Genomic DNA, 18,599 nt, shown 5'->3' on the forward strand with positions numbered 1-18,599 from the left:
TCAGAAGCATGCACATATCTCCTATCTCACATCTGCAGTGCAGAACTTAGCCCACTTGCACAGGTAGCTGGATGAAATTCTCTTCTAGGTTATACTTGTACCACAAAGCTGAAGTCAGTGGAGCTACAGAGTAAAAGAACTGGTTGGCTTCAGACTGCTACCAGCAATTGATTCACAAAATTCCACAAGAGATGATAGATATGGAAGGAGACAGAAGAGCTTCATAATCTTCAATAAAGAACAGAAACATTTCCCTGCCTTCTTTAATGCTAGATTGTAAGAGATTACAAATACTCTGCTGCCTTAGCCTCAGGATTAATTCTGTCCTGAAAATACAAATATACATACTAGCCTGCCAGCCTGAACAGAGCCTATACCCTATCTGATTTTCCATGTTGGTAACCCCTGCTTTCTTGAGTAACTAATTATTTTTATTTCATGTTGAAGATTCACTACTTCAAAAAAAAATCTATATTTGTGTAAGTCAAATGCTGAGTGATTATTTGAAATTATTATGGGATGCAAGATATTGGTAAACTATTAAAAGGGCTACACAATCTAATTGTGGGTGTAAAAGAACTCTCATTATAGCAAGCTGCCTTTGAAATGCTCCTGCTGGGATGGTTCCCACCTTTCCTGTTTTGAATAAGACAGCCCTGATTTTGTTTTTTTTAATGAAATATACTGCTGACTCAGCAAGCATGGCCAAATTTGTTGGTAACAGCAGCGCATCTGCATGAGCACTTTGTATCAGGGAGTGAAGGAGGTGCAGGGAACATCAAAGCATTAGAAAGTCAATCAAAGGTTACATTTAAACACCTTCAACTCTATCCCTGAGTACTTCTGACCCCCCTTTCCTGTTTTGACAACCGTTTTAAAAATGGCAACCATATACAAAAAAACAAGTATATTAAAAAGCAATACTTACCACCACTGAGTATAATGACTGCTATAAATATTGCCAGGTCACTGTCATCTAATTCCAGTGCATTAAATTTCACAGCAAACTCAAACTTGGGCTCCATAAAGTCACAAAAAGGTTTTCTCAAACTCTTCAGAAACTCCCGTGTCATGAATCCTTGTCCATCAGATATAAGAACCCCATCTTTATTCATCAGAGAAGCCAGAAGTGTATATATAATCTCATGGACACCATACTTCAGCAGAGTTACTTGGTCATTCAGATCGAGGTTCACAAAGCCTGGAATATTCTTGGCAAATTCTGTGATTTCTTGCACTGCCTCCACAGAGCGAAACTGACACCTCTGGAAGATGCGAATTGCTACCTCTTTGTTCTGTTCTTGAAGGGGTGACACATGTTTGCATTTGATCTGATCTTCTCCCATCATTAAAGAATTCATGTCATAAATAACAAATGGCTAAAAATAAAAGGAAAAATATAATTCAGTTTCATGTATCACTTCTGTGTACAACACATTACCAAAAGACTTCAAAATACACTAAAATAGATAAATCATTGTTAGGAAACACATGGAAGTAGAACAGGGAATGTGCAAATACGTATCAGTGTACCTAGGGAGTTTAATTTTGGGTTAAAATGTACATGTCGCTCTTTAGAACAAACATTCTTACAGTTAAAAATAGTTTGTTAAAGGGAAAAGCCATTCCAAAAAATTTCTCACACTTGCTGTGAATCCACCTTTTGGAGTTTAGAGTTTTGGAAAGGCGATTTTAAAGAAGTCAATAAAAGCCATTTTTTAAAACAAAAAACAATTTTCACTCCTAAAAAGTATCTATTAATGATGCCTTATTTAGTTTCATAAAAGTGTTTTACTAATTTAATTCAATGTTCAGAATGTTATTAATAAAAGACTTACCCCTTTTACCTGAATTTTCATAGTTTATATCCAATAATAAATAGAATTACACCTGATTGTTAGTATTTAGCAGTATTAGTCTGAAGTCAGGTACAGGGCAGGGCAGGGTGGCACATTAGGGCACTTTTACATGTGCTCTGGAGGTGGGTGAGGGGCAACACTATAATTAAACTGGCTCCGAGAGCCACTCTAAAGTGCCACCACATCTAGTGTATCAGTATCCCCATGCTTAAAAATGGTGGCAGGGGTGCTTGAACTAAAGCTCATTAGACCACCTTTAGTTCAAGCACCCTGTCACCATTTTTATGCATGGGGACACTGATATGTGAGATATAGGAGGGTGCTGGAGAACAGTAATTGCCACGCTCCAGCGGACGCAATTAATCAAGTCTGCTCTGACATGCTGGAATTCCAGTATGTTGAAGCACCCTCCACATTGTTGTATAGGCATCCCTAGAAACTAACTTGTTCAGAAATGCCCACACTTTCTTAGGCATCAGCCTACTTTTTCAGATGCTATAAATGGAAGTAGGCTACTGCTTACAAAAACTTTTGCATTTTTGAATGAATTAATCTCGAAGATCCTGGCCACACATTCAGTTTAAGGCATAATACAGACAGGTCACAAAGTTATTCCATGTATAATACAGAATAACATTGTGGATTGTTTGCTGTACTATCATGCCTTAAACTGATTTGCATGTGCGGCGATTAACAGGATGCAGTAACCTGTTAACTGCATCCTAAACATAATGTGTATCAGAGACCTAAGGTGCAACCCTACCCTGCCTTCTACCTCAATGTCTGAATTGTATCTTCATTGGTAGAACACTTTATAGACAGACATAGCATCTTCAATATTTTTTTACCTCATATGATCATTTAAAATCCTATCCTAGAAAGTACTGCAAATAATCTACACTGTTTAACCATGACCATTTTATAAACTGTACTCATTGCCATTAACTTCATCATACTAAAAGGGGTTAAGAGTTTCTTAAACTCAAATAATATGGTAATGAATAGCTACTTCATGCAAAAAAATAGTATGATGTAAATTACAATAAAAGCAATTCATATGATGAGTATGCCTGAGAAATAAACCCAGGCATAAATAAATAAACCCTGGAATATATCAATTTGAAAACAGATTTAAAAAATGATGCCAGAAAATCTTTTATAAGCTGGAAACAATCTATTTCAAAATAAGCAGATGTGAGTCCTCTGGGTATGATCTGTTAAAAGAGGTGGACAAGTGGAGAGCTCTGAATTTATTTTAGGAACCTCCATCTTTATGCCAAATTATGAAATCAAGCGCATGCATCATTTACCCAAGATTGTTTGAGTCTGCCTTGGAAAACAGAATTTATTTGGCTACCTTACGTTTTTCAATGCTGCAGTTTATGTTTTCTCTTACTGTTTATGTCATACTTGTCTGTTTATTCTCCTTCAAGGGATTAAGCAGCACCAAAACCTCTATTGCACCACTATGCCAGATATGTAGAACTGAAAAATGATGTACTTTTTTAGCCTTCATGCTTGCAACCCAGATTTTATATTCTTCATTGCTCACCTGATTCCATATCCATTAATATTAATGAAGAAACTTACATTCATCTCAAGAAGCACTGGATCAAGTCCTAAATTACTGAAGTCATAAAAGTATTTTAAACATGTACCAACTGGATTGTGTTTTACTTCCAAAAAATGTGCCACTTGAATTTTTATTATTCAGCAAAAAAATTTCCTTTTGGTAGTTTAAGAAAAGATTTCCGAATTGGAAGAAAAACCTCCATGTTAAGTTTAAAAGGGAAGACAAAGACACAGAAGAAGCAGAACAGTTGGGATGCATCTAGATGAGCGCAGGCATGTGGTATACGGCGCTGCAGATATGTCTGCAGTACCACATACTGCATAGTCAGGCGTTCTCTGTGCTGCAAGGGCATGCTGCCCATGCATGTGCTGCTCTGCCTTTTTTTTCCATGTTTTTTTTTGACTCCTGGATATACAAAAAAAAGGAGCAGTGCACACATGGACAGTGTGCACTGTTGAAAAGCAGAGCTGGGCTGCCCAGAGCTGCACCATGGCTGCCAGCAAGGCTCTACCTAGCAAGATCACCTCTGCTGCAATCCCAGGAGGACCCTAGGACTCCAGGTAAGGCTGCTGGAGTCCTACCGCACATGGGGTAACCTGCCACGCACCAAAGTGTGCATGGCACAGGTGTTCCCTGGGGACAAGTAGCTGTGGTGCAAGGTGAGCCACTGCTACTTGCCTCCAGAGAACCAAATGTCTGTGCTTGACTGGATGCAGCCTTGCAGTTTATAAGGTGGTCCATGCTTTATAAGATGATCTACTGCTTCAAAAACATTTAAAAGATAGACGCTAATAGATAAACAAATGATCTACATAGACAGCCATAAATGTGAGCTCTCAATATTATCTTTAGTAGATAATAATCATGGGGTGCTATTATTGTCTGAATGGCACTGATTCTCTCAGTTACTTTGCTGCCTCAGTTCTAAATACATCAAAGTTTCAGCTTAAGTTCTCAGTTTCCATTAATAGTAGATATACTAAGTGCTCAAAAATACTATGGATTTTGTGACACACAAGTAGTTCCTTAATTAGGAACAAGTCTTTGGAAATCCATCTTGTGAGTTGTGCCATCACTCTTTGTAATGTTTATTCTTGTCTTTGACTAGTCTTTAGTAGAGAAAATTCTGGTATGTATTTAATAAGGCTAACAAACAAAAGTTTTAACTCCTTTGCAGGGGCACTTGAGTTTTTCTGGGAAATAGTATGCAATACACTTGGTGCATCTACACATGCAAATAGCACATAGCAAGAAACTTCAGCACAGTCTGTGTTGGAATTTATTGGTCCTGGGTGCAGGTTGCTCCTGGGCACAGTGTTTACACATGTGCCCCAACCACAACATGTTGAGTTGGGGTGGAGCAGCCCCAACTGGCAGAAGGTCCAGGGGATCAGACTGCCAGCCTGGAGCTGCTCTATCTTGGTTCAACATGCTGCAGAGGGGCTGGCTGGGGCACAAAGGTGCTCCAGTGTGGTGCTAGCTGGCAGGCAGCCCTGCACTGTAGCAACCTAGCCAGCCCCAGTCACCCACTACACAAGTGTTTCGGTTCACTAAATAACTGCTGTTGGACAGTCCTTGTCTCAGACAGTACTATTCTACAGTGGGGCTAAGTAATTTATTGCACCATAATAGGGGTGCATGTGTAGACAGTGACACTTAACTGGGGAGCTAATTAGTCAATTCCACAGTAAAGTGCGTGTATAGATGCACCCCCTATGTAAAAGGACTCAGTGCTTCTGTCTGTAAGCCCGTCAGACTTGTCCACCTTGTTCCAAGATCTCACTCATCAATTTTGCTATGAAACAGAAGGAGGGCAGAGGGAGAGAGGGGGCATATTTTGGATACCATAATGTAACTTTTCTTGCAAAGCAATCCTCTTGGCTATGTAGCAAACATCTTTATTTCCTTCAGGCAAAAAGCTGTTTTCTAGGAGCCAGATTCAATAGCCTTACTCACATGGCACAGCATCTAAAACTTTTGCCTATATAAAAAATATTATGATTTAATTAAATCACTTTGGAAACCTAATTAAGCTTCTCAGTATAAGGGATCCTTAAAGATAAAATAAGTGTCCATACCATGGAATCACGCTCATTCAATTAATTTATTTCTAAACCAGTTTAGTTAAATTAATAGCTTTCTTATGTGTACAAGACCTATAAAATTCTAAAATTCCAATTCCAAAAAATTGGCTAAGTGGTAAATGGCTTCAGGCTAGGAATCTGAATTAAAATACAAACAGCATAAGGTATAACACTGACTACATAGCTACTGTACTAGGACACAATCCTTGTAACTTCTTTGAGGGGTATGAAATTAAAAAAAAAACATGGCTCTGAGAAATATCAGCAAGATCTACACACATGTTTCTCAAGATTTAATGTACACATTCTTCTAGTTCTGGCAACAGAGGAACACTTTCATGTACATAACTGGGTGGAATAATGGCTAAATGAACAGAGGCTTCTGAACCTCCCATTCTGCTTTGTCATTCTCTCATTCCTTCAACAGATTCCTACTTGCTCTTATAGCACCAAACTTAAGAAGATCATTGTTGATAACATCTGTTCTCTGCATGCTTATGTGCAAAAGATATAAAACTAGTTTATATCATTTGGGCTATTACACAGATTGACACTTATGGAGTGAAAATAAATAAAAAAGCTAAAATGGGCCAAGAAAACATAATTTAAAGATTCAAAAGAACTCTGTAACCAGAAGCTTATCTTGCTTTGGTTGAGGAGTTCTGTACATTCCAGAACAGGACTGGTTATTTAGTAATTTTAGATTTCACACACCACTTTTGCATATCCAGTCCTTTTCATGTGGTACAGATATAATTAAAGAATATGAATAGTCGTTGTAGTAAACAGCTTCACATCTCATAGCACAAAGTCCATTACAGTACAAATAACATAAACGTTTTAATCATTATTTACTGTCTAAGAGCATGCAGTCTCTGTGGGGAACTTAAACATGACTTGAAAAGTGACAGCAACTTATGCATAAAAGCTTTTTGTGTATTGTTTTATGATAATCTCTAGTCTGGCAAGGGTTTTTAAATTTTAATAAACAATAAAACATCATGTGATGGCACACTATATACATCACATAGAAGTAACATCCAGACATCACAAAATCACTTCCAAAGTCCAGGCAGTTATTAATTAACTATGCACCAGAGCATAAGACCAGTTATTGAAATCTAAGACAGCTTTAAAGCATCTTGTAAAACAACACAAAGATTTGTGGATGTACCACCATCGGTACCTGTCCAATAGATTTCTGACCACAAATATGAAACAACTGAAGACAAGATAACCCATAAAGAATCCATACAAGGTTCAATGCATTCTGGGATAGGATATCATGTTTTTATGGTCTGACCCTTTAAAAACTTACATAGTTCAGTAACTTTTGTACAGAGCACTATTCAAAGTCATTTCAATGTAATTACTACTATGCATAAAATGACTCATGTCCATAAAAGTTTGTAGTATCAGAACCTCAGTCAGTGCTGCATATACATCCCCTCAATGGGTGTGTCTACATGAGATACCTTACTGCACATTAGACTAATCTAATGCATAGTAAAGAATCAATGTCTACATGTGCACAGCAATTATGGAGCAGTATATTCATGTAATGCACCATCTTCTAGTACCTATAGATATAGGTACTAGAAAAACAATGCATTAACTAATGCACTGTACCACATGTGTAGATGCTGACTGGGAGAAATTGATGCTGACAGCAGGGGGCCACAGGGTCAAGGAGAGCTGTCATGGCTGCCAGGCAGCTGCTTCTCAGCCACGTGGAGATTGGGATGGATTTCAGTCTCCATGTGGCTGGGAAGTGGTTACTTGGCAGCTCTCCCTGCCCCGTGGAGATTAGAGGGGTCCCAATCTGCCTGCCCAGCTGAGACAGCTTCCCCCATCCCTTTGGGGCCAGCCTGATCTCCCCCCAGCAGGGACAGAGCTGTTTATCCAGCTGGGACAGCTCCCACCACCCTCCAGAGCTTGGGGTTAGTTCCTGGTGCTCCCTGCTAGCCTGGGGCTGGCACCAGGAGAACCTGGAACTCCTCCTGGCTGCTGCAGGGGGGCGGAGTAGGGCAGGAGCAGCTCTGGACTGGTCTGTTCCTGCTGGGCTCAATTTGCTCTTGATGGGGGCATATGTACAGATGTCTGCTGTGAAGTGCTTTAATGGGAGCATTACTTGCATGTGTAGAAGCACCCAATGTGATTGCATTCAATAACATCGATTTAATACTGTATTTCATTGCATTAATTTAAGTAATGTGAAACATCAATGTGAAACCTGCACGTAGATTCACATTACTTACAATTTTTGGACAAATTCTATACTATTGTATAATTAGGGCTTAGCTTAAACAATAAAAATTTAATATGTAAAATTAGAGAAATTATAGTAAAATATATAAAGATTCCATTAAGAAGGCTCAAAATTTCTCTAGAATTTAAGACTGTCACTGAAAAAAGTTTTCAGACAGTTCAAGAAGGAAATCTTTTTGCTGTGGACTGATGCAGTACTATTTGAGTCTGCAGGGATAGACAATTACTTCAAGGATTTTTTGCTCTTCTGTTGCATTGGCATGTGAATCAAGACCAACTGTATCAAACTTAGAAATAGAAATAGGATAAGAATCAATCCTGAGGAGTAGAACACCTCATTTTCTTCAATGGACTGTTGACTCTAATATTTTAAAAGCCAATGCTGTTAGTGGTCAATTTTTTTTTACTAGTTACCTTAGCAAAAAGATTTGGAACAATATCCTTATCTGCTACTGATGAACATAGTGGCAGTTATGGGATGAGAGAACAATTAATCAAGTCACCTCTTTCATTTCCAAACAGAAAGTGGTGGATCTCTTAGCTCAGATCTTTCTCCCTTAAAGGAGAAATTGCTGGGATGTCCCTTTAGCTGAATTGTCCAGCCAAGCCTAATCTAAAGACTTGTAAGCTTCCACTGTGCTTCTCAGCTTCCTATGCAAGGTACAGAGGATATGGGTTATGAAACTTTCCTTTCAGTTCTGCCTTCTATCTCCAGCCAGACCCAGAGGAAATGCTACAAGGACACATTGAATGCATACCTGAAGAAAACAGATGCCAACATCAAGAGCTGGGAGGGGCAGCTTGCTACCTGACTCCAGTGGTGTCAACTTCAACCAAACAGCAGCCTGTTTTGAGGTAATGTGTCTTGCCCTCAAAGCACAGAAATGAGTGCAGAGGAAAGAAAAGGAGAGGAATCCCAGTCTATAGCCTATGCTCCCCTGTGGAAAGACCTGCAACTCTTAAATCATCTCAATGCACTGTGGTAGATCATCATTGAATTGAGGGATTGCCAATGACTATCTCCAAGAGGTTATTCTTGTACCTGATTAACCGAGGTTGAATCAAACCAACTCAAGATTATGTCAAATCATCAAATTCAAGTTAAGATTTTGTGTGTGTGAACAAGGCTTGAGTCTAAAAGAAACATTCAAGTGATAACTCAAATTAAGTTTGTTGTAAAGACAAACTATTAGTGTATGTCCTCTGAACCACACAAGGAAGCACTGAAATGAAGCATGGCACAACTACTCAATAATTTCACTGCTGCAAGGTATCTACTTTATATCCACTTCAACTTACAGCACATGTTTCACTGTAGCATTCCCTAATATGATCCTTTGACAGTGTAGACATGCCCTTAGTGGCAGCCAAAATGTGTAACATTCTTTTCTACTCTTGATAAAATCAAAGGAAATCAAATACACTGTCTCTAGCATGTTCCTGACAACCAAACTCTCTGCTATCTATTTAAACAAATACATCAACACAAACTGATGGTGGTTTTAGAAAAGCTGTTTTTATCCCTATGCAACTGAATGATACAAAACCAAATTCCACAGGGTTAAAAGGATGTTATATTGCTACATGTTGCTTTAGGATTTTTCAAGGAAACCCACAACGTACATATCCCTCCATGTATAATGTCTCAAGGATTTTCCTCTAATGTGTTTTCTTAAAATTCTACTTGCAGCACCGCAGGATGCTGAACTGACCCAAGATAACTAACTTAAATGCAGGAAATCATCGTTATGTCTTAGGAACAAGCAGTATATTTTATGGAGAGATACAATGCTGGTTCTGTGAATCATTTGCCAGTTATGGGAAAGGAAAGTAGGAGGGTACAACTACATTAGCATATTTCTTTGGGGTCACTGCTAGTACTGGTAATATGTTACTATATGAATGTTTGCAACAGAGTCTCAGCTTTTTGTCTACCAGATAGTTAGCCCTATTAAACAGATATTATGTCAGATAGAGGAGAGGGGAAATGGGAAGAATGGATCAGGGAGTACAAAAAGGTTAAGATGACCTTCAAATTCTTGTACTGGTTTCAAGTATTTTATTAGGTGAACTTGGAGATTTTTCAAATAATGTTTACTTATCCTATCTAAAAACATTTCCTGTGTTTAAGACACAGCTTGAAATATGTAACTGCCAACAGCAATTTTTTTTTTACTATGTGTCAATGTGGTAAATCATTTACTCAAAAAAAAAAAAAGAAAAAAAAGCAGAGAACTAACTGATTTGTCTGTCGTCTTTCCTGTCAAGATTGCCCTCGCCTTGGCTTTGGTCAGAGGGAAGGACTTTATGTATGAGTCATACAAATGCTTGGCGAGGGCTCGCAGGTCAGCAGATTCAGGGTTTAGCTGGTCGATGTCACTGGAAATCTCCGCCAAGAGCTTCTCCTTCTCAGCTTGTGGCATTCGCCCAAACCTGATAGCTAAAGAAGATGACAAATTATTACACTGGTCATGGCTGCACCTAAACACACAGTTTTTTAAAATAATCTTTTTGTCATTTTTCATAATGATCTTTCTAAAATTTCATTATCATTAAAACAATGCTTAGGTAAGCAAGAGGAAAATTATAGTACTTGGTAATGTGGATGGGCAACTAAAAGTCTTCAGGAATTGTTATAAGAACACAGTTAGGGTGTCGGCAGAAGTGCAGCTGCCTGGTCTAACTCTTACAATCTATGAATCTGTGGTGCCTTAAAAGAAGGAACCATGAGTTTGATTGATTCTCCTGACTCAACAGACATTAGATGTTGAGGTGCAAGGGTCATGGACTGAGCTCTAATTTGGAAATGAGCCAGGAAGGGAGGCTGCATCTCTATGGACTCTTCCCCTAGTCCTGCCCCCTGCCCCTCCAAGCCCCCAGTGCTGTCTCAGGATGGGAGGGGGAGAAGCAGGGGCGGGAAGTCCATTTTGGGGTTTCTCCAGCCTATGCCGGAGTGGCGGGGTGTGGATTGGAGCCCCCCATCTCAGGGGGACTTTGGAGTGCCTTCATTTAAACTCTCATGTAATGCGTGTTCAGAATATCATGGGATCAGGCCCTTTTAAAGTGCTCTGTGGCCATGCAGTTGTGTTAGTTCATGCCTGGAGAGAGCTTTCAGAGGCCAGATTGGGCAAAAATTGTTACTTCTGTCTGAACCCCTAGAGGAGGAAGCAATCTGTATCATCAAGCAGTCAGGAGGCAAGCCAGATGAGCAGGGACCCTTGCTTTCTTTGATAAAAGAATCCTCAATTTTTGGATTAAAGAAGGAACCCAAAATCCCCATTTTCCCATGATTAAAATGAAACACCACTATCACCCCTATATATATATATCTAGTGGCATTTCATTTTAATTATGAGAAAATGTGGATTTTGGCTTCCTTTTTTAAATCTGAATATTGGGGATTTTTTTTATCAGAGAAAACCAGGATGCCTGAAGATTAGCATCATTAACCTTGCACATGGGGTTAGGAGAGTCAAGAGGCCTTGAGTTGTTGGTTCAATTACTGTTAGGGTCTTGGGCAAGTCACTATACATACTTCCCTAGCTCACATTCTCCATTTAAGAGCCCCTACAAGTTTCACTGGGGTACTAAAGGGGCAGCATGTTGCATCTCTGATGTTACTATTCAGGCAGCTAACAGAGTCAATGGCTTGTTAATGACCCATTATTCTTTACTTCACATGTGTTAACAACCACCTTCCCTTTTTAAGGGTCATTCCATTAACCAAGCTAACCTATTTGAGGGCAATTTTGCTGTCTGCTAGAGCTTCCTATTTCATAGCTTATGGTGCACCACATCCCTGCCCTGTGCCCAGGAAGCTCATTTTAATTTTCCTCAGCCGGTTGGACATGCTTCTAAAATTCATGACTGTCCCAGTCAAATCAGGACATATGTTCACCCTATAAATAATAGAAAGTGTTATCAGAAGTCATTATTAGGAGAATTAAGGGGTGAGACAGAAGACAATATCCTGAAAAACAGATAGCTTTTAAAAGGCAGTTTAACAGTGTAGATTTGTTGTTTTTAGGTTAAAAATAAAGAAAAAAACAAGGAAATGGTACGTGTTGAAAGCTAGTCCTAAACATATTCTATGTTAACATAACAGGAAGTGATTTTTCCTAATTACTTTACCTCATAAAAGACCAACTCAAATATAAGGCAGGATACAAGGCTCATGTCTGTACAACTATGTACCATCCAAAGGATTGTTTGTGTGTATGGGAATAGATATTGAAAAATATTTCAAACAGATTGCTAATGGAGTAAATTTTTATACTGAATTAAGTGCATGGATTACATCATTTTTATGTTGAAGAAAACAAAACAGAAAGAGCAACAAGATTAGACATAAAGAAAAAAATCAAGAGATAAAATAAAAAGAAAAAAACCCCAAGTTTTTGGTTTACATTAGGTAGAAATTTTCCAGTTGCCAGGGTTTTGTCTCTTTTTGATACTAACATGTTAACATAGGACATCTAAACCAGGGGCACTTATTTGAACTATGTCTCTTTCCTATTGTAGGGCTACTTGCAGGAATCCTCTTTACACTGTGCTGTTGGAACAGAAATAGCATTTTCATCAAGACTGAAAATAATCTGTGATGACATAAAAATCAAATCAGAACCGTTTAGCACCTGTATACTCACTGAGGTTCACACCTAATAAAGACAGGATTGTTTATTCTTACAATTTCCATCATGGTTGTCTTTCAGTAGAGCTGCACCACTAAAAGAAACACGCTGTCTAGCTTGAAATGTTCTGGGTGTCCCTTCAGTTCGCATTTCAGAATTAAATCAGAATGGAAGGAAACCTTGCAGTTCAGCTGGGACCGCTTAATACATACTATATTTAGGGTTTTTTTCCGCCAAAATGTCCCCTGCTTATAATTTCTTCATATGGAAACTTTTGAATAATTGCCAGTTAATATTTTTTTTTGGATCAGAGTCCATAGAATATTCTTTTTCTTTTTCCACAGGGAGAGTAAATGTACTTAGTCAGCTACCAGCAATAGTTTCCAGTGAGATATCACTGCCAACCCTCCTGATTACTTATGGCTTGGGAAAAGCATTCTCCAAAATCCCAACTACAACACATTAAAAAAAAAAATTATGCCATATGTGAATTTGGATGGCAGCATGATGGCTCAAAAGAAATCAAACAATTCTTTTAAGAATGAGATGAAGAATCCTGCATCAAGAACATGCTTTGATGTCCCTCCTCCCAGTAATCCACTGCAGTCCATTTTTTCTACTGACTTCAGTGGGCTCTGGATCAGACCTATGGAGATGAAAGCCCCTTCTATATGGCAGTTCCCTCCCACAACCTCACGAGCAGGTGGGATGTGTAGGTTCTTTGGCAGGGCCTGTCACTGACAAGTCACTTTCATCACAAGATACTATGCTGGAGGAGAACTATCTTCCTGATCCCCACATGGCTGGGAGAGCTGTCCCAGGAGCTGGGACGGCTGCATCCCAGCCATGTGGAGATCGAGCCAGGACCCAATCCCCACTGAGCCCAGGAGAGCTGTCCCCACTCAGCAGGGACATTACCTTCTAGACACATGGGGGTCAGGAGGGTCCCAATCCCTACGTGGCCAAAAGACCTTGGCTGCTAGCCACGTGGGGATCTGGACCCTCTCAATCCCCAAGTGGCCGGGAGAGCTGTCCCTGCTCGGTGGGGATGCTGCTTGCCAGCCACATGAGTATCCCACATGGCTGGCAGGCAGCATTGCTGCCAAGCAGGCACACCTCTCCTGGGCATGTGAGGATCAGGACCAGCCCCCATACCCAATGTCAGCCCTGGAACTGGCACCCAGAGGACCCTGAAGCTCCCCCTGGCTGCTGCAGGTGGGCACAGCAGGGCAGGATCACCTTAGACTAAGCTGTTTCTGTCAGGTGCAATTTGCTCCTGACAGGGATGCACATGTAGATAGGTCACCTGGAGTGCTTTAATAGCCCTGAAGAAAATTCAGGCTCATTAACTGCATGTGTAGATGTGTCCTGAATGGAAAAACAGTGTCTTGATTTTAAAGTTGAACAAGATTTTGCTGCTATGGCCAGAACTTATACATCTAAATGGGTGCATCTACACATGCACTTTAATGTGCAATAGCCTATTTTACTGCGCATTAAAGTGTTACGTAAAAAAATGTGTAATTACACTAATGCATAATAAAACAGGCTATTGTTTATTAAGCATCACTTAAAAACCATGCATATTCATTACTGGGCATTTAGAACCCATTTCTTTAGTACCTCACATTGGAGGTCCTAAATTTAATGCACATTAGAAAAAGTGCCTCAATGCACCCAATAGCACTTACCCAGCCACATAGGTTATATATATTTTTGGACTCATACACAGTTTATCATTTTATTATCCTATAATGTTTGAACTTAGGCTTCTCTTACGTCCCAACCAAGCACACCACACCACAGGTCAGGCATTATCTAGTTCCTTCTCCTGCCCTCTCACTGCACTGTTCATATTAGTCACAGGATAGAGAGCAGTATGGAAATTGCTGGCCCACTGACAGCAGACAGCTAGGCTAGAATGCAAAGCCTATTTTCTTTCAGGACAGCCACCACCTCACTGAGATGTGTATCAACTTGCTCAATACTTCCTGGGCTCATAGATCTCTCTTTCTCTCTCCTTCTTTTTTGGCTAACAGCGGGCTAACTTCTGAAGGAGAGGGGACTGGTTAATAACTGACCTGTGTGGTGGGCATTAGAGCACTATGCTGAGAAGTCAATTTGGCAGTGGCTATAAGAAGGTTAAAGCTTTAGCTGCAAGGAGAGAGTGTGACACTGAGGAGGAGTGGGCTTTGGCCTACAGCATGCCGAGCACAAATCGAGTACCAGAAGCCATTCCAGCAAGCAAAAAGGGAATTAGCTTCTTTAGTTAAAACACCCATCCCAATTCTGGGGGGCTAATTTTCAGGGGAAAGGTCCATGTTGTATGCAGATAAATATGGCATATGCCTGCCTGCCTAAGAGAAACCCATGGAGCATGTGCAGTAGCTGTGTGGACATTTGTGCATTCACACTGCATGAGTAATAAAATAGCAAACTGTGCATAAGGCTGCTTAAAGACATTCGGGATGGGGTGGGGGGTGTTAGAGGGAGGTTAGTTCACATTAAAAATGGTCACCTGATCTTAGTTTGTCCATATGTGGACCTTGCACTTAGAGCCCTAATTAAACTGAATTAAGTGTGAACTGTACAGAAGTTCCAAGAACATTAGATCGTTCTAAAAATGGCCAATCCAATCTAAATTAATCCTACCTCTGAGGTAGTCTATCTTAAATTGGGTTGCCCATTTTTAGACCAGTCTAACTTTTCTGAACTTCTGTATAGCTCACAGCACAGCTCCAGGGCTGGGAAACCCAAGCCAGTGGCTCCAGAGCCCCTGGCACTGGGCCATTTTTAGCCCAACGGTCCCTCTCCCTCGCAGACTAATCAGCCCCAAACCCCCTCCCACAAGCCACTCCCAGTGCTGGTTTTATCAGTGTTCATCAGTGTTGGGAGCCAAGGAAGTAAGTCCCAGTGCGGAGAAGGGCAGAAGGGACTGGGGTTATAGGTTCGCTAGGGAGGTTGGGGGGTTTAAAATATCCCTGGGTCCCTCCAAGCCCTCCTGCAGACCCTGTGAGCCCCCCCCCCCCGATCCTGACAAACTCTTTCAGACCCAAGCAACTCTCTTGCAGACCCTGCCTACTCCCTTAATCCTCCCACAGATCCCGTTTGTTCCCTGATCCACCTTCCCCCTATCCTGACTTACCTTAGATCCGGTGGCTATTTTTAACTTGATCTAACCTCCCCCGAACCTTCTCAAATGTCTGGACTCAGCTTGAGTGCCAAAAACACCACTCAAACAGCTGGGTAAGCACCATTTATGTACATGAAGAGTAATGGAATTTGGATTTATCTCTATATCAAGGATACTGAAAACTCATTTGTTTTGGCTATTACTCATTAATATCAGGAGTCATAAAACTGAAGTCACAGGAAGTATACTACACTGATTCCTTTAAAATTCTCTGCATGAGGATTCTCCTCACACTTCCTTATAAAGCTCACTTGAAGACTTTTCATGTTGAAAACTATGGGAACTTTGGCTGTATCCAGGCAAGAAGGGACACGTACCTGTAGTGGCATAAATTGCCTCAGTGCATGCCCTGGCATGTGTGGTTCATTGCTGGACAAATTGTCCCTCAAATGGCAAAATGCCCTGCCTAGCTCCTCCCAGCTTTTCAGCCAGGGATAACTGGAGATTGGGGCCAGTCTTACCTGGTGTTCTGGGGCATTTTACATGTCCTCTCAATGTAGCACTGTGTACTTTGAATTAGCGAGCTATGCTAATTAAAAGCACCCATGTATCAGGTGTATCAGCAGTGCAGTTTGCCTCCACTGTGAGAAAATGGGGGTGGTATGCTTTGAACTAAAGCGCATTGAATATGTTGTAGTTCAAAGTACACTGTCATTTTCTCAGCATGGAGATGTGCTGCACTGCTGATACACGTGAAGCGTGAGACTCCCAGAGCACATCAATTTACATGCTTCAGTGTGCTGGATTTCCAGCGTGTTGGAATAGGCTCCCTGCATGTGTGTAAGTGTCCCTGGTGGTGTGCTAGAGCAGCAGGGGCACAAGTCAGGCAGCAAATTTTTTATTTGCTTATTTTTTATGTGTTGTGCTACATTATATTCTGGCATTTTTGCAGCACAGTATACATTTTAACATTCACCATGTGCAGTTTGTGGCACCACAAACCTCACTCCCCTGCTTCTCTGGATGTGGCCTGTGTGTTGATGCCATACTGCTGGCATCAAAGATTGCTCTATAATTTTTTACAGAATTTTTATTCTTAAAGAACCCTAATCCTTCCTCTTTACTTTGCTACAAATATACTGTGATACACATTCCCATAGTTTACATAGTTCTGTAATTTATAAGCTTGCTTCCTTTTTCTTAAAATTCTACCTGGAGCATAATTTTGGATGAATACGAGTGAGAAAGAAAATAAGCAAAGCATTAATAAAGTCAACAAAATATCTCTGAAACACTACATTATTTTTTTCCCTTGTTGAAAAAACACAGGACCCTTAGTTCTATATGTAGATTTAAAAAACGGCTTCAGATGTTTTTATAGAAATATTGATTTTTTGGCTATTCAAGGAAAGACTTCTTGTTAATCACTGAATACTGTTAATGGCTTGTTTATAATAAAGATTAATGCAGTCTGTATAGGAAAGCCACATAATAGGTTGTTAAAGAATGTTTTAAGTTTCACTTTTAGGGTTCTAGCATTGCATAATCAATATCCTGTTTAATAAAGTATCTGACTAGTATCGATGTAACACAAGGCCAACTGTAATACCATGTACGTAAAACAGATAGATGGAATATATTACATTATTTCATATGAGAATGCAAACTATGACATTTCAAACTCCTGCTGACAGCAAAAAGGGTTAATCAAAATGAAGTTTAAATCACTTTTATAGTAGACTGCATGGAATTATAGTGTGAAATTCAGATTTTCATTAAAATCATATATGTTCTCATGCATGCTGGTTACATGCTTGAATGAGTGTCAAACTTCTGACAATTAGCAACATTATATCTTATGATTAATGTGCCCACTTAAAACATATTTGTTCATTTTGCAATAACTTCACTACAGCAAAGTGCCCTGCAATACTCTGATGCCTTTGTAGAGCTCTTGCCAACAAGTTCAACTCTACCTCCCACCTCTCTTTTGAGGAAGGATTGACAAAATGATGACTCAACTTAAATGCAATCTTGGCAGGTTATTAAAGTGAATTTTCTAACCTTAAGGTAAAATAAGAGACAATATTGGTGTTAAAAATTAGGATCTGTGATACAAACAGAATATCACATTTGCCCATATAAGTAGTAATGAATACTAAATCCATACTGCAGTATCTACAGTGACAAAACTCATACTTTAGGACACCCGGTATTTACCATATAACTATTGTCTCATTAATCCAGGCTTGTCCAACATACGGCCCACGGGCCACCATGCAGCCCGCCAAGCCATTTTCTGAGGCCCACAGTGCTGCAACGGGAAATGAAAGTAAACACTTTATTTTGCTACCACCCCTTGTCCCTCCATCAGCCCCTCAGCAGATTCCTAATGGCTGCTGAAGGGCTGGGGAAGGGACAAGGTTCCCACATGCATTGGGTCAGCTTGACATTGCTGATGCAGTCCGGCTCCTCCCCTCCCTGCTCATTTCACAATGTTCCTTCCTTGCCCCACCCCTCCCTTCCTCATTTGCATGCCAACTCCTCCCCTCTGCCACACTGCAGTTTCTGTTCCTCGCCCCGCCCATCCCTTCCTCATATGCAGGCTGGCTCCACCCTGCACTGCTCCCCACCAGCAGCAAGGGCTGGAGCAGGTCGCGGTGCAGCAGGCAGGTGGATGCAGGGGGCGCAGATGCTGGCTCGGAGGGATGCTGTGGCCACCTGCTCCCACCTCCCTGCATCCCCCCACACCCGCAGACATCATTCTGGGGGTGGTGAGTCGTGGGCCCCGGGGAGGGAGGGACCCCTGCTGCTTGGGTTCGGGCTTGGGCTGCCCTGGGGGAGAGGGAGCAGGGGGGTGTCCCGGCACATCCTGCACCCCTCTGTAGAGTCCCTACATGTCCCCCTGGCTACTAAGGCCAGGTGCACAGGTGTGGGACCATCCTTAGTTTCATAGTTTCTAGAGTCAGAAGGGACCTGAGTAGATCATCTAGTCTGACCCCCTGCCATGGCAGGAAAGAGTACTGGGGTCAAATGACCCCAGCAAGGTGT

At 40.7% G+C, this 18,599-nt stretch overlaps 1 protein-coding gene and 1 long non-coding RNA gene across 2 annotated transcripts in view; both read right to left on the reverse strand.

Annotated features, from left to right (window-relative positions):
• LOC109311370 overlaps nucleotides 1-18,599 on the reverse strand; it is a 211,349-nt gene that overhangs the window by 108,784 nt on the left and 83,966 nt on the right. The gene's annotated exons all lie outside the window — the stretch shown is intronic.
• PPARG (peroxisome proliferator activated receptor gamma) overlaps nucleotides 1-18,599 on the reverse strand; it is a 47,955-nt gene that overhangs the window by 12,058 nt on the left and 17,298 nt on the right. Inside the window, exons 3-4 of the mRNA XM_019536985.1 lie at nucleotides 10,025-10,224; nucleotides 929-1,379 (exon numbers count right to left, since the gene is read on the reverse strand). Of these exons, the coding sequence (XP_019392530.1) occupies nucleotides 929-1,379; nucleotides 10,025-10,224 (651 nt within the window). The remainder of the gene's footprint in view (nucleotides 1-928; nucleotides 1,380-10,024; nucleotides 10,225-18,599) is intronic.

The sequence above is a fragment of the Crocodylus porosus genome, unplaced genomic scaffold (genome assembly GCF_001723895.1).
Source record: "Crocodylus porosus isolate Cpor-Errol unplaced genomic scaffold, CroPor_comp1, whole genome shotgun sequence".
NCBI classification, from domain to species: domain Eukaryota; kingdom Metazoa; phylum Chordata; order Crocodylia; family Crocodylidae; genus Crocodylus; species Crocodylus porosus.